This window comes from Pollachius pollachius (assembly GCF_949987615.1).
Source record: "Pollachius pollachius genome assembly, chromosome: 11".
NCBI classification, from domain to species: Eukaryota; Metazoa; Chordata; class Actinopteri; order Gadiformes; family Gadidae; genus Pollachius; species Pollachius pollachius.
The window spans coordinates 18,525,529-18,540,310 of record NC_136944.1 but is presented as its reverse complement, the minus strand read 5'-3'; the positions used below and the strand labels follow the sequence as shown (position 1 = coordinate 18,540,310).

Sequence of the window (14,782 nt, the reverse complement as noted above, 5' to 3'; positions counted from 1 at the left end):
ACTTGGTTTAGAATGAAGAGACGGAGCTTCGCAGTATGTTGCTTTATTGCTGGAGAACTAACAGAATCTGCCACGTACACATCACCTCCGGTTCGCGCCTCTACTACCGTAATGACGTAAGCAGTACGTGCAAGCTTATGGTAAATATTAACATGTATTCAGACTACTGGCATGATCTGAATACTACATCACTTCTTTTTTTTTTTAAACTTGAACTCAACGTTGTCTGTTACTTCCACTTCTGGTTACTTTGAATATTCATTAACTAACTAATTAACGTCCACTTGGTCTGTAAACAACAATAAACCATTAGGCAAACAACTGGATTGCTTCAGTCTAATGCATCACATAAATGCTTTCTCAAATATCATTTCACCTATGGAACATAGAATCAACTTTGCAAACACTTTCAAATACAAAATTTGTCTGGAGATAAATCTCTTTTTTTTTTCATTGCTGAACACTCTTTTCAAACTTTAGCAAATTCAGTCCATTTCACAGTCCTTTTTTTTTTTTTTTTTTTAGGCCGTATCAAAGTCCTTAAGGTACTGTGGAGGCAGTCGGTGCCTAGCAGGGTACCTTCCTAACACTGGGATTGTGTCAGCGGTGACTTCTCCATCCTCTACTTCTGTTGCAGATGTGTCGCGCAGGCCATGGTTGAGCTTTTTGAAGAAGGAGGAGTTTCTTGTCACTCTGTGTCCAGTCCGCTCAGCTGTGACCATAGAGCCTTTGACGGTGGTCACTCTGTACGGCTTAGGATTGTAGGCTGTAGTAAGTTTATTGTGTCTGGGTTGAGAGCACAGCACCATGTCACCAGGTCGGAGAGGGTAAGGCGCAGCGTGACGGCAAGTGTCTGAGTACGCCTTCATTTTGGCTTTGGCCTTGCGGTCTCTCCTGCGAAGATCCTCGTCTGGTCTGATAGGTGTGCTCATTGAAGGCATCTTTGTGTGCATCCTGCGGTTGAGCAGCAACTCAGCAGGTGATGTTGTTGTTGTGCTGTGTGGTGTTGCACGGTACTCCCGTAGGAATGTGTAGAGATGCTGCTTCCAGGGGATGTTTTCCATGTGGGCAACACGGAGGCACTTTCCAAGTGTTCTTATGAACCTCTCTACAGTTGCGTTTGCCTGGGGCCATAGTGGCCTGATTTTCCGATGGTGAAACCCCATGTAGGCTGCAAACTTGCTGAACTGCTCACCGTTGAAAGGGGGGCCGTTGTCGGTCTTCACCGTTCTGGGGATGCCAAGCATCGAGAAGATCTTGTCCATGACAGGGATGACCGAATTTGCAGAGGTGGAGTGCATGACTTCCACTACAGGATACCGGGAGTACTCGTCCACGATAACTAGCAAATGTTCACCTGTCGGCAGTGGGCCGTAGAAGTCTGCACTGACATCTTGCCAGACTGTGTCGGGGAGTTCTGACATCTGCAGTGGTTCGTTGTGTGTTTCCGGTGTATTAGCTTGACATGCCAAACAGTTTCTCACCATCGCCTCAGCTTGTCGATCGATGTTTGGAAACCACACCCTCTCTCTCAGGAGTGCCTTTGTCTTTGTGATTCCCTGATGCGCCTCGTGTGCGAGCTGGAGGACCCTGTGCTCGAGTGCGGAGGGAATGACGATTCTGGAACCTTTTAGTATAATGTCATTTTCATGTAACACTGTGAGCTTGCTTTTCACATGTTCATATTGTCTCAGTACAGTGTCTTTTGTGACTGTGTGCCACGTATTGTTGCGTATGAGAGTACTGACCTTTTGTAGTGTTTCATCTTTGAGTGTCTCACACTTGATTTCATCCAGAGTCATTGCTTTTGGTGTGCTGTTATGCATGATGAAGTTCACGTATTTTTCAGCTACTTTCGTTGCACGGGTGTTCTTGGTAGGTGCTTGTGCTGGGATTGGGTGACGGGACATGTAGTCTGCCGGATTATCAGACCCTTTTCTGTATTCTACTTTGAGGTTGTACGGCTGCAGTCGAAGTCCCCATCTTTCAATGCGGGCGGGCGGCTCGGACCTCGGGTTGTTCCAGATGAGCTCGAGTGGCTTGTGATCCGTCACCATAGTGAACTCTTTGCCGTAGATATAGAGATGAAAATGTTCACAGCTCCATACGATTGCAAGCGCTTCACGCTCTGTCTGAGAGTAGCGCCTCTCTACATCACTGAGCGCTCGGCTTGCATATGCGATGATGTGTTTCTTTTCTTTGTTCTTTTGCAGCAGTATTGCGCCAAGTCCTACTGGACTAGCGTCAACAATGAGCTCTGTTTCCCTGTTCGGGTCGAAGTACGCCATCGTGGTCTCACTGGTGAGACTCTCTCTCAGTGTGCTCAGCGCTGCGTCCTGTTCCGCACCCCACTGCCAGGGAGTGCTCTTCCTCGTAAGCTTTCTCAGCGGCTCCGTGACTGTAGCGAAGTCGGGAATGAAGCGTGAGCAGTAGTTCGCCATGCCCAAAAGGCTTCTTACCTCTGCTGCATCCTTGGGTTTGTCGGCTTGGCGTATACTGTCAACCTTCTTCGGATCAGCTGAGACGCCGCCATCTGAGAATATGAACCCGAAGAACTCTAGTCGAGTCTTGTTGAACTTGCACTTCTTGCGGTTCAGTGTGAGGCCGCGCTCTTTTAGTCGTTGGAACACAGCAGTCAGGCTCTTGTCGTGATCAGCCTGTGTCGCCCCGTAAACGATGATGTCATCGCTGAGATTCTTCACCCCGGCGATGCCCTGAAGTGTCTGATGGATGGCGTTCTGAAATACCTCAGCAGCTGAAGAGATGCCGAAGTTGAGGCGCTTGTACCTCCTCAGTCCCAGGTGCGTTGTGAATGTGGTAATGTACCTGCTGTTGGGATGTAATTGCAGCTGGTGGTATCCCGACGTCAGGTCCAGCTTTGAGAATACAGTTGCTCCATTCAGTTCGTGTATGACGTCGTCGATAGTGGGAGTCAGGTGGCGCTCTCTTTGGATGGCTGTGTTTGCCTGCCGCATGTCGACACATATGCGCACCTTCTCTGGATCCTTGGGCTTTGGTGGTGTTACGATGGGCGAGACCCAGGGCGTCGGGCCTGTCACTTCCTCGATGATGTCCTCGGCTTCGACTTTGCGTAGCTCAGCTTCAACTTTCTCACGTACATGAAAAGGAACTCTGCGATGTGGCTGACATGTTGGTTGTATGTCTGGGTCGATATGTAGTGTGACTTGAAAGTCTTTGAGCTTACCGATGCCATCAAACAGCTCGGGGTGGCTGTTCACAAGCTCATCCGCCACTGTGAGCCTCATTGGGGGAAGGCTGATAGAATGTACAATTTTGATCAACACCAGTTCATCAGCTGTCTGGTAGCTGAGTAGGGAGCAGCCATCGCCTTTGATCACGTAGAACGTTCCATCTGTTTTGTTCTTATTCCTCGCCTCCACGCTGCCTGTGAACTTCCCCAGGATGGGCAGCGCTTCTTTGGATCCATAGGCTAGTATTCTGAGATCTGTGTGTTGGAGGCGGGGCTGGATACTCAGGTTATTAAATGTCTTTTCACTGATAATGTTTACTGCAGCACCGGAGTCAATCAGAGCTGGCACTGTGTCTCCGTTCAGCTTGATTTTCGTCAGTGGCTGCTTAGTGTCTTTATTGCTTTTAACAGTGTACGCATAACATTCATCACTGCTTGAGGATAACTGACGCTGAGCTGGTTCACTTTGTGTTTCTACCTGGTTGACTCTTTTCCTGTAGTCTTTCTTGTAGGTCCTTGTGTCTGTTTTCTGCTCAGTGTGTTGTGGTTTCGACCTACACTGTCTTGCAAAGTGGTTTTGCTTGCCACACGCTTTGCACTGTTCGCCTCTTGCAGGGCATTCGTTACTGTGTGGCCACTCGCCACCACAGTTCCTGCATAGGGTGTTGCTGCCACCTATTGGACGTTTTTGGTATGCCTCCTTCCGGGGTCGTCTATGCACTTGATTCACTGCCACAGCGAGACTAGAACCCTCTTCAATTCCTTTTGACTGTAATTCAGACAGTTCCATCGTCCTGCCGTATTCAAGGAGTTCTTTTAATGTCTTATTTGTCTCCCTCAAACCGTATTTGCGCACCCTGGAGGACGTGCAGCTTTGAATGATCTGTGATTTTATTTCATTGTCTATGTAACCCAGGCCGTGCGAGCTCACGCCACTCCACACCCGGACTCTGCGTTGTGTTTGGTGTAGGTGTTGGGGGGGGTGCGGAAGGAGGGACACACGGATGGTTTTCTTGATTTATGGCTCGGACCACGCCGCCGTTTATTTCTCTCATTCACAGCTCAAACGTTCAACCTTACGGCAGAGAAACAAACAACTGACATAAGTATAAAAAAGAAAAGAAAGAAGAGAAGGATTCACCTACGGCTAGCATTCTACCACAAAACATACGGATAAAACATAAGTACTTTACATTTACACAGAGCACCGTTTATGCAGCTTACCTTACGGCAGAGAAACAAACAACTGACAAAAATGGCGCTTGCGCGGGCGAATCCCTGCAACAAAACGGTGGCCTGTAAGGCCAAAAGGCCACAATCGCTAAACCGCTGAGGACCAACAACAACACAACAGCGCCATCCATGGTTACGAAAAGGCAACTACCCTACATCCACCCCTTCTTTAATTGATGGCGTGTCAGTCATCATAACAAAATAAGCAAAATAAGGACCACCTATTAAACATAAACAAAGAGAACTGCCAAAATAAACATGTGAAGAATGAATAAGTGTGGTGTGCAGTGTTTTATGATGAAAATGTGTGCATGTACCCACCCATTAAGGTGGGTGCTTTTGCTGTGTTAAGCTACATGTGTCCTGCTGCTCTTCTTGCTTTGGCTCTCTGCCACAACTTCCATCCTCTCTCTATCTTCTGCCGACCCTCCTCTGACTCCACGACTCGTAGCTCACAGGACAGCTTTTTGGGGGGACGTCGATTTCTCGGCGCGTTCCTCCTCGGAACATTGGGCCTGGGAGGCAGGCTGGTGCCCCTGGCTGTTAAATGTCCCTCCTCTCCTTCACTCACTCGTCCCGTCTCTGTATCCACTTCCTCCTCCATGTCCTCTGTATTCTCCATCTCCATGTTCTCTGTATCCTCCATGTTCTCCTCTGTGTCCGGTTCTACCTCTCCTCTTGTCATCCCACCAGCCCGATCGACTGGAAGAAACATACACTGTGTGAGGAGATTGCGATGGACCACTCTCTCTGTGTTGCCATTTTCTGAGCGCACCACATACACAGGAATGCTGGGCTGCTTCTTCACCACAATGTACGGCCGGGGCTCCCACTTGTCTCCCAGTTTCTGCCGCCCCTCCACATGACACACTTTAACCAGAACTCTGTCACCTGGGTTGAAGACTTGACTCTTTGCTCTCTGGTCGTAATATTTTGTTCTGTTGTCCCTTGGCTTGGTGAGAGGTCTGATTGGCCTGGGCATAAGCTTGTGACAGACAGTCATGCAGAGTCTGGACATACTCACTATACTCACATGGCTCATTAGTGGTCTGCAGCCCGAAGATCAGGTCGACAGGGAGCCGGGGATGCCTGCCAAACATCAGGTAATACGGCGTGTAACCAGTAGAGTCATGGCGTGTGCAGTTGTAGGCGTGTGTCATTGCATCCACATATTCATGCCACCGCGGCTTCAGGTGAGGCTCCAGTGTCCCAAGCATGTTCATGAGGGTGCGGTTAAACCTTTCAGTGGTTCCGTTGCCCTGGGGGTGATAGGGGGTTGTGTGGGTCTTGGTGATGCCAGTACACTTACACAGCTCCTTCACAACAGCACTTTCAAAATTGCGCCCCTGGTCTGCATGCAATTTCGCAGGGAAACCAAACCGACAGAAGAAGTTTTTCCACAGCACTCTGGCAACAGTGTTGGCCTTCTGGTCTTTAGTGGGGTACGCCTGTGCGTAGCGTGAGAAGTGGTCAGTGATGATGAGAACATTTTCTATGCCGCCCTTTGACCTCTCCAGAGTCAGAAAGTCCACACATACGAGCTCCATGGGGGCACTGCTGTGAATGCTGACCAGGGGAGCCTTTACTCCTGCAGTTGGGGTCTTTCTCAGGCAGCACCTCTCACACTGCTCACACCAAGCCTTTATCTCCTGGAACATGCGTGGCCAATGAAATCTCTCTCTTATCATCTGCACAGTCCTCTCCAAACCTAAGTGCCCTGAGTCATTGTGAAGAGCCGTCTTGACTGATTCACGCAGCTTCTCTGGCAGTACTAGCTGCTCCACTGCTCCCCTTTGGCTGTCTCGGATGCGGCGGTACATGATACCATCTCTGATCACTAACCTCCTCCACTCCTTTAAGAGAAGGCACACCTGCCCACCACCACTGATCCTCTCGCTGCGGCTCGGCTTCTGGTCGAGACTCTTGTAGTGCAGGACAGGGCCGATGACAGGATCTTCTTTCTGCCCTGCGCGGATCTCCTGTTTCGTCATGGCAGGCAGTGACTCCACTCCTATGTCTCTGTAGGGCTCATTAAGTGTGGGGGGTTCAGACTGGGGTTTCTCTGAGGCAGACGTGCTCCTGGCTGTGGGGTTTACTGGGTCCTGTGTGGGCTGTCCCACACCATGCCTGGGCTCACTGGACCTCACCTGCTGGGGGCACGTTTGCAGGACCTCGGTGACCTCCTGGTTGGACATACGGGAGAGGGCATCCGCGTTAGCGTTGCTCTGGCCCCTCCTATACTGGACATCGAAGTCAAAGGCAGCCAGCCGAGACACCCACCGCTGGCCCGTAGCATCTAGCTTTGCAGAGGACATGACATATTTAAGAGGGTTATTGTCTGTCTGGACTGAGAATCTACGCCCATAGAGGTGGTCATAGAATTTGTCTGTCACCGCCCATTTTAAAGCGAGGAACTCGAGTTTGTGTGCAGGATACCTCGTCTCAGCTGGACTCAAACCCCTGCTGGCGAATGCTATGACCCTCTCTGCTCCACTCTGAACTTGCACCAAGACGGCGCCGAGCCCCTCCCCTGAGGCGTCCGTCTGAAGGACAAAAGGCAGGCTGTAATCAGGATAGCCCAGGACTGGAGCGGTCGTCAGCCTTTCTTTCAGGGTCTGGAAAGCCTCTTCACAATCACAAGTCCACAAGAAGGGTGGGTCAGGTGCCAGACTTTTCTTCCCGCCTCTTTTCTTCTTCCTTGGGTCACCAGTAGTGAGGCGGTACAAGGGAGCAGCTAGGGCGGAGTATCCACTCACATACCGGCGGTAATAACCAGCGAACCCCAGGAATTTCAGCACTTCCTTCCGGTTTGTGGGTCTCACCCAGTCCTTAACCCTGTTGATCTTCTCTGGGTCTGTCCGGACTCCCTCTGCAGACACCAGGTGACCCAGATACTGCACTTCCTGCCTCATCAGCTGGCATTTGGAGGGTTTTAACTTCAAGCCATGCTCCTGGAGCCGATCAAACACCAGCTGCAGCCTCTCCAGATGCTCATCAAAAGTTTTGGAGAATATGATGAGGTCATCAAGGTAAATCAACAGGTGAGTGAAGTTCAGATCTCCGAAGCAGCAGGTCATGAGTCTCTGGAAGGTGGAGGGGGCGTTCTGCAGTCCAAAGGGCATCCTGTTGGCCTCAAACAGCCCCATCGGTGTGCTGAATGCTGTCGTGTTTGTCATGCTCCGCCACCTCCACCTGCCAGTAACCCGACGTGAGGTCCAGTGTAGAGAAGAACTTTGCTTGCCCCAGAGCTTCCAGGGCCTCTTCTATTCTGGGCAGGGGGAAGGCGTCTCTTGTGCTGCAGGAGTTTAACTTTCTGTAGTCAATACACAACCTTAAAGAGCCGTCCTTCTTGGTCACAAGCACTACAGGTGAAGCATACGGACTCTTACTGGGCCTGATGACTCCTGTAGCCTCCATCTCAATCAACAACTTTCTCACATCTTGCCACTGTGCTGGGGGAATCTTGCGATAAGGGAGCCGAAAAGGCTTGGAATCAACTAGAGGGATGTCGTGCTGCACTGTCTCTGTGTGGCCATAATCCATGGGATGCTGGGAAAACACACTTACATTCCTCTCCACAAGATCTTTAAGGAGGGAGCGCTGGTGCTCATTCTCAACTGCTGCTTCACCCAAGTCCACTCCACAGCTCGCCACAACCTGATCCAGACTCATGCACGTCTCTTTGCTCTTGCTCTCGTGACATTGGCCCTGCTTTTTGTCTGAAAAGTCCACCACGCTGTTCACCAGGGAAACTTTGGCCAGATGTGTGTGAGGCTTGATGGTAATAGTCTGCTGGGACAGGTTCATTACCCTGACAGGGGCACATCCTCTCTTTACATCAGCGAGGACTTTGGCGACTAAGAGGTCTTGGGGGAGCTGCAGGGAGGAGTGACCTTCAATCATTGCAGTGTAAGTCTTTCTTTGTGGGCCAGCCTTTATCTTGCACATTAAATCCATCTCTTTTCCCCCAGGAATGTGTACCTTGCGGCCAGTGTACACAGCAGGGCCCACCACGTCATCCACATCATTATGTTCTATGCCCCCAATCTCCAGCAGAGAAGTGTACTACTCTGGATGGCTCTGCTTGACCTGGTGGAGAAACTGCTGGCCATAGGTTGCTCGGAGATGGGTTCTGGAGGCACGGAGGACATTAGTTCCCACAAGCAGAGGGACAGAGGAGCGATACTCAGAGTCAGTTACAACAAAAGCTGGCACATTCTTGAACTCTTTTCCCAACACAGTCAAGTTGATGCGCAGGACACCATGGTAAGTTACACTCTGACCGGCTGCACCTTCAATGGGAATTTTAGAGGGCTGGAGCTTTTGTGTCTGGAGGATGGGGTGGTTGCACCAGTATTGGTGTGTAATACTGGTTATCTGAGAGCCTGAGTCAATGAGCGCTCTGCACTTCATTCCATTGACTTCCACCTCCCCCTCATTCCTGGGGCCCACTAAAGGGGTATCCTCTTCTCCATCACCAGTCTTGCTCACCTGCAGTGGGGGGTCTTGCTGCTTGCCCATAGTCGCCCCGGTGACCATGGGCTCTAGCCGTTTAAAGGCAGAGTGGGGTGAGGTGTGGTCCCTTCTGCAGGGGTCATGGGCTGAGTTTGTTGGGCCCATATCTGATTGGGATCTGGGAAGACTGCTCTGCAAACCCGGGCTATATGTCCTTGCTTCCCACAACGGTAGCATGTGACAGCTGAAGTCTGGGTTGTGGGTCCGGGGGGCGGCCGGGCTCTTGGTGGGGGGACAGGGGCAGAGAAGGGAGCAGCCATTCTTGATTCAAGGTGCGTCAGCTTAGCCATCTGCTCCTCTTGACAAAGGGCTAATTTCTTGACGAGATCTGTTAGCTCTGACCACTCTGATGTATGTTTAGCTTTGTCTGTCTTCATATTTAAAGTACACTCTGATGCAACCTGGACCTGTGCATAGGTTTTCTTTGACTTGTTTAATGACTGGAACTTTTTTGTCTCTTTTGCCAGATTTCTGAGCTCATCTTGCAGCTCCCGGAAGCTCAGAAGCCGAGGTTTCATTGGAGCAATCCTCATGTACACCTCCTCCTCATTTAGTCCTCTTAGAAACTGTCGGGTGAGTTTACTGTCACGGTCAGGGAAAAGCTTGCCCCCTCTTTGGGTTTCTTCTACAGCTCGCAGTGTTGCCTCTAGTGCTATAGCATAAGAGCAGGCAGACTCACCTGGCCGCTGGCCACGTTCATAGAAGTCGGCCAGTGGGTCCAGGGAGCCCTGTGTGTCACCGTACTCTGCCCTCAGCTCTTCAAATGCCTTCTCAGGGGTTTGGTTATGGGGGGGTAGATTCAGGATCAGCTTCCTGGCCTCACCACTCAGGTGACGTACCACAGTGGAGAAGCGGAGATGGGGCGGGAGCTCTATTGCCTCCAGGAGATATTGCATGTCACGAACCCAGTCCTCTATAAGCATCTTGCTGTCAGCGTTACCAGTGAAGACTTGGACATTCTTCACCTGATGAGTCTGCAGGAAACTGCCATAGGCTGCTGGTGGGGGGCTTGGGGTGGCTGTGGCTCTGACAGGGGCGTTTAGAGGTGCAAGCATGTGCTGGATGGAAGATGGAGGCAGGAGGGCGTGTTGGGGGACTGCATCTGGATACATGCTGACTTGAGGGACTGAGGCAGGGGGCTGTAGATATACTGGGGCTTGGGTGTGGGGAGAAGATGTGTAGTTGAAAGCAGCATGGGCAACATTCAGAGAGGTGGGCGCAGCTGAAGTGGGGCCCCATGCACTGGTGGCAGATGAGTGCAGGGGAATCTGAGCATGGTGTGCAGCAGCTTGTGACATGTGCAACTGGGGGATTTGTCCATAGTCTGTGCCTTGGGAGGTCTGTTCAGCTGTAGAGGGGTTATTCATAGTGTTCATTGTGTGTCGTGTTGGGAAACTCAACATGGGGGCTTGGGGTGCAGGTAAGGGAACAGTATCACTGGTGGGGACCTGGGGGCTTGGCTGATAAACTTGCGTTGGATAAGGGGAGACAGCTGGCTGGTTCATGGTGGGCTGCTGTATGACTTGTGTCTCTGGGAAGTTGGGATATGGGGGGCTTTGAGGTGGCAGGGTGACTGTGGGGGGCCTTTGCACACTGGTCTGGGGCAGGAGGACAGGGGGCATGGTAATGTGCACAGCCGGCTGGAACACTGGGGGAGTTGCACTTGGGGTTACAGGGGCTGGTAATGTGGACACTTGGGCTGGAGCTGCACGGGGATCAGTATAGGGGGACAGAATTGGGGGTGATGGGGTGAGCTGTGCGCCCAGTCCAAAGTCTGTGGGCAGCCGGACTGGAGTGTGGTACTGCAGCTGCTGAGTAGGGGACCTGAGGAACTGGGTGGTTAGCTTTGACCTCACAGATGGTTGTTGGTGACTGGTGGAAGCTCCTTCACTGGGGAAGTGAGTATGCGTTCTGCTTGGGGAGTCATAGCTGTGGGTTGTTGCAGGCACAGGGGTGGGTGGGCCTGATGTTGCTGCAGTGAGACCCTGCTTCAGTGGAGAGTCTGCATGGTCACTCATCATCTTCAATATTCTCTGTCTCAGATTTAAGCAGCAGAATAAAATGTATGTGTGTGTGCGAATTACTTGTTATGCTTGACTGTGAATGGGTGTAGCTGTGTTTGAATGTAATAAACAAAATAAAATGTGTGGCAGGCACAATTATCACTTAATAACCCAAAAGCTCACACAAAACATTAATTCAACTCAAAACGTGATTACACTACTCTATGTTCAGCACAGAGAATATGAATGAGAAAAAAAACAACAACACTTGCTTAATATCAATCACAAATTATCCTTATAGAAATGTTTCACACAGAATATTCATTTAGGTACTGTAGCTTTAAGACTTTTTTTTTTCGTCTCTTTAGAATATCATGGAAATGTCTTAAATAGGAAACACAACAAAATAAGATGCACTTCAACTTTCAAAGGATATGCTGGATAGGATGAAGATCCTGGCAATGCACCTTCACAGGAATAACTCAGTTCGTCACACACAGTTCAGTACGGCGGCGGCGTTGAGGGGCTGCGGCCAGCCTCGCTTCCTCTTCGGCCTCGGAGCGCCACAAATCCGGGTCACGGCACCAAAGATGTAACCCAGGCCGTGCGAGCTCACGCCACTCCACACCCGGACTCTGCGTTGTGTTTGGTGTAGGTGTTGGGGGGGGTGCGGAAGGAGGGACACACGGATAGTTTTCTTGATTTATGGCTCGGACCACGCCGCCGTTTATTTCTCTCATTCACAGCTCAAACGTTCAACCTTACGGCAGAGAAACAAACAACTGACATAAGAATAAAAAAGAAAAGAAAGAAGAGAAGGATTCACCTACGGCTAGCATTCTACCACAAAACATACGGATAAAACATAAGTACTTTACATTTACACAGAGCACCGTTTATGCAGCTTACCTTACGGCAGAGAAACAAACAACTGACAAAAAAGGCGCTTGCGCGGGCGAATCCCTGCAACAAAACGGTGGCCTGTAAGGCCAAAAGGCCACAATCGCTAAACCGCTGAGGACCAACAACAACACAACAGCGCCATCCATGGTCGCGAAAAGGCAACTACCCTACATCTACATCACCAAACTCGCAGTGTTTTGCTAGCATTCGAAGTCTGGTATTATAAACATCTAAATTCTCACCAGGCAGCTGGGTGGCTTTCCTGAACACGTAGACCTCGTACTGGACATTCTTTTTCGGGGAGAAGTAGTCGGTGAGTTTTGTCTTCACATCTCCATACTTGTCTCCTTCCCCCGCCACCGTATCGTATATGTCGTGCACTCTTTCGCCGGCTTGATGCAGTAGAAGGGCTTTCAATCTTGACTCTCCGGTGATATTCACAGCCGTGGTGTAGTTCTCGAATCTCCGAAGCCACTTAGTCCATCGCGGTCCGATAGAGCTATGTTCGCTCTCGGTATCGAACGGTGGTACGGTCGGGCCATGTGCTAACATCATGTTGCCTGTCTGGATGCTAACTGACTAGCACACTTAGCAGCTTGTTACCGTAGTCCCTTTCGCTCCGAACTTTTTTCCGCACGCAATATTCCACTCTCCGGGGAAACGTGTAGTACTTCTCCTGGATCCTCGGCGCCAGTGTGGTATTTGTGGGTATCGTTTACTTGGTTTAGAATGAAGAGACGGAGCTTCGCAGTATGTTGCTTTATTGCTGGAGAACTAACAGAATCTGCCACGTACACATCACCTCCGGTTCGCGCCTCTACTACCGTAATGACGTAAGCAGTACGTGCAAGCTTATGGTAAATATTAACATGTATTCAGACTACTGGCATGATCTGAATACTACAGCATTCTTCTGATTTTTGTGTTTGTATCTATCCTTGGATGGATAGACGATGTCATCATACTGATGCCACTCCCCTTTCACATAAAAATATATCACATGTTGGACATGTACTTATGTACGAATGAAAATGTTAGCGAATGAACAAGGAATTGTTGCACCTCTTACCTTCCTCATTGAGGAGTTTGGACTTCACAAACAAACATCGATTCGTTATTTGCTCTGAATCTAATTTGTAAATGTATTCATGCATATCTTGTTTCTTTTTGGCCTTGTAGACAACATATTTGTATGGTATGCTGTTATCCAGGGTGTTTTTTTTTGTGGTCACAAATTTTCCCCCAACTAAATGTCCAAGATTCCAAAGATCCCTGTAATAAAAAAAAAAAACATAGCACACAAAAGAATCCACAGAATATGGTACAGCGTTTGTACATTGTATTTTTGAATAATAAAAATACGTTAAGGCTTGATATGCACTCTGAGTCAATGTCAAATACCAATAAATAAAGTTGAATATCATAAATTTAGGAGCAATAAAGTACAGCATATGTACTTACTTAGTCGTAAAAACCTCAACCAAGTCCTCGTTCCATGTCCCAATATGGTTGCCAGCTCTGATAAATATTCGGTCGGCCTTCTCAAGTTCAAAATCCTTTGCCAAAACCGCATGAAAGTAGATTGTGAGCCTGTACCTTGCAGCAACTGTTGGGTTTGCATTGTTTATCCTAAAATGTAAAAAATGTTAATGTTAATGTTAATAAAATGGTCAAGGAGATACATTTTTCAATTTATGTTTTACAATTTAGACTCTATTCTACTGATGACTCTGGTTCACCTTTTTGGTGGAGGTTCAACGTGGTCCTCGGATTCTTGATTGTCTCCGGTCCTTTCGATAATTTCAGGGCTTTCTTGTACGTCTCCTCCCCCAGCAGCTGACAGCTGAGTCCCTGAACCTTCAACCTTAGCCTTTGTGTCAACGCTTGAACCAGTGTGTTGCTGTATAAGATACACAATTTGTCCAGTTCGTAGCATGCACCCAACATTCAACAGAGGATTGTTCCAACATTTATTTTCACAAGCCGGTTTCTTTTTAAAGTCCTTTAAAGATTGCATCAGCGATGCTAGGCCGAAACATAAATGATCACATTCCTCTGGTCTTTCCTCACGATCCGCTAGCTGCCCGCCCCATAAGCAGGCCATCAAAAAAACGTGTCTCTGTAGGCAGCCTATGCTCCGAGACCGTACAGAAAAACAAATGGTGGTTCCAACAACTCAAAACCAAAATAGATAGTATTCCAACCAATCACCGACATGCGGTGGGTGTTGTGGGGTTTTGTGCTGCGTTCATGATAGTTTTTACTGGATGCACAAAACACGGAAGGGAGGGGCGAGCTGGCTGTTTGTTTGGGGTCTTGCTTCAAAACCCAACATCGCTGATATAACCTTTAAAGGTCCCATGGCATGAAAATCTCACTTTATCAGGTTTTCTAACATTAATATGAGTTCCCCTAACCTGCCTATCGTCCCCCAGTGGCTAAAACTTGCGTTTGTATAAAACGAGCACTAGGTATCCTGCTCGCCTTTGAAAAAGTGGAAGCTCAGGCGCCCTGATTTGGAATGTGGCCCCATATGTCGTCATAAGGGGCCAAGTTACCTCCCCTTTCTCTGCCTTGCACACCCAGAGAATTAGGCCCGCAAATGAGACAATGAGCTATGACCGTGCGATCGCCACGTGTGTTTGTGTGTGTGATTACACACACTGTAACGCAAGTGTTGTACACTTCTTTTTTATTTGGATAGCCGTTCCGCTGTTGGTGTTATGGCAAATAACAGGTTGGTTCTTTGACGTCTCTGGTATTTCCACAACGAGACTGTAGTTGGGGTTATCTCAGCCATGGTTAAGAAGGAATTGGGGGAAAGGAACTTTGGCTTTGACTCCCTGAAGTACATGAACTGCGACATGGAGGAGAAAGGGATCAGTGTTTTCCCCAGCACTGTTTGGCTAAGGCGGCC

At 49.2% G+C, this 14,782-nt stretch overlaps 1 protein-coding gene across 1 annotated transcript; it reads right to left on the bottom strand.

Annotated features, from left to right (window-relative positions):
• Positions 1 to 7,576: 7,576 nt before the first annotated feature.
• Positions 7,577 to 11,238, bottom strand: LOC307082555 (uncharacterized protein; the record flags this gene model as incomplete). Its single annotated transcript, XM_079746174.1, has 4 exons — positions 10,671 to 11,238; positions 9,424 to 10,607; positions 8,936 to 9,181; positions 7,577 to 8,233 (listed from the first exon to the last, which is right to left on the bottom strand). The coding sequence occupies exons 1-4, from the start codon at positions 10,978 to 10,980 to the stop codon at positions 7,577 to 7,579; spliced, it is 2,397 nt and encodes a 798-aa protein (XP_079602300.1). The 5' UTR covers positions 10,981 to 11,238.
• Between the last annotated feature and the right edge of the window lie 3,544 nt (positions 11,239 to 14,782).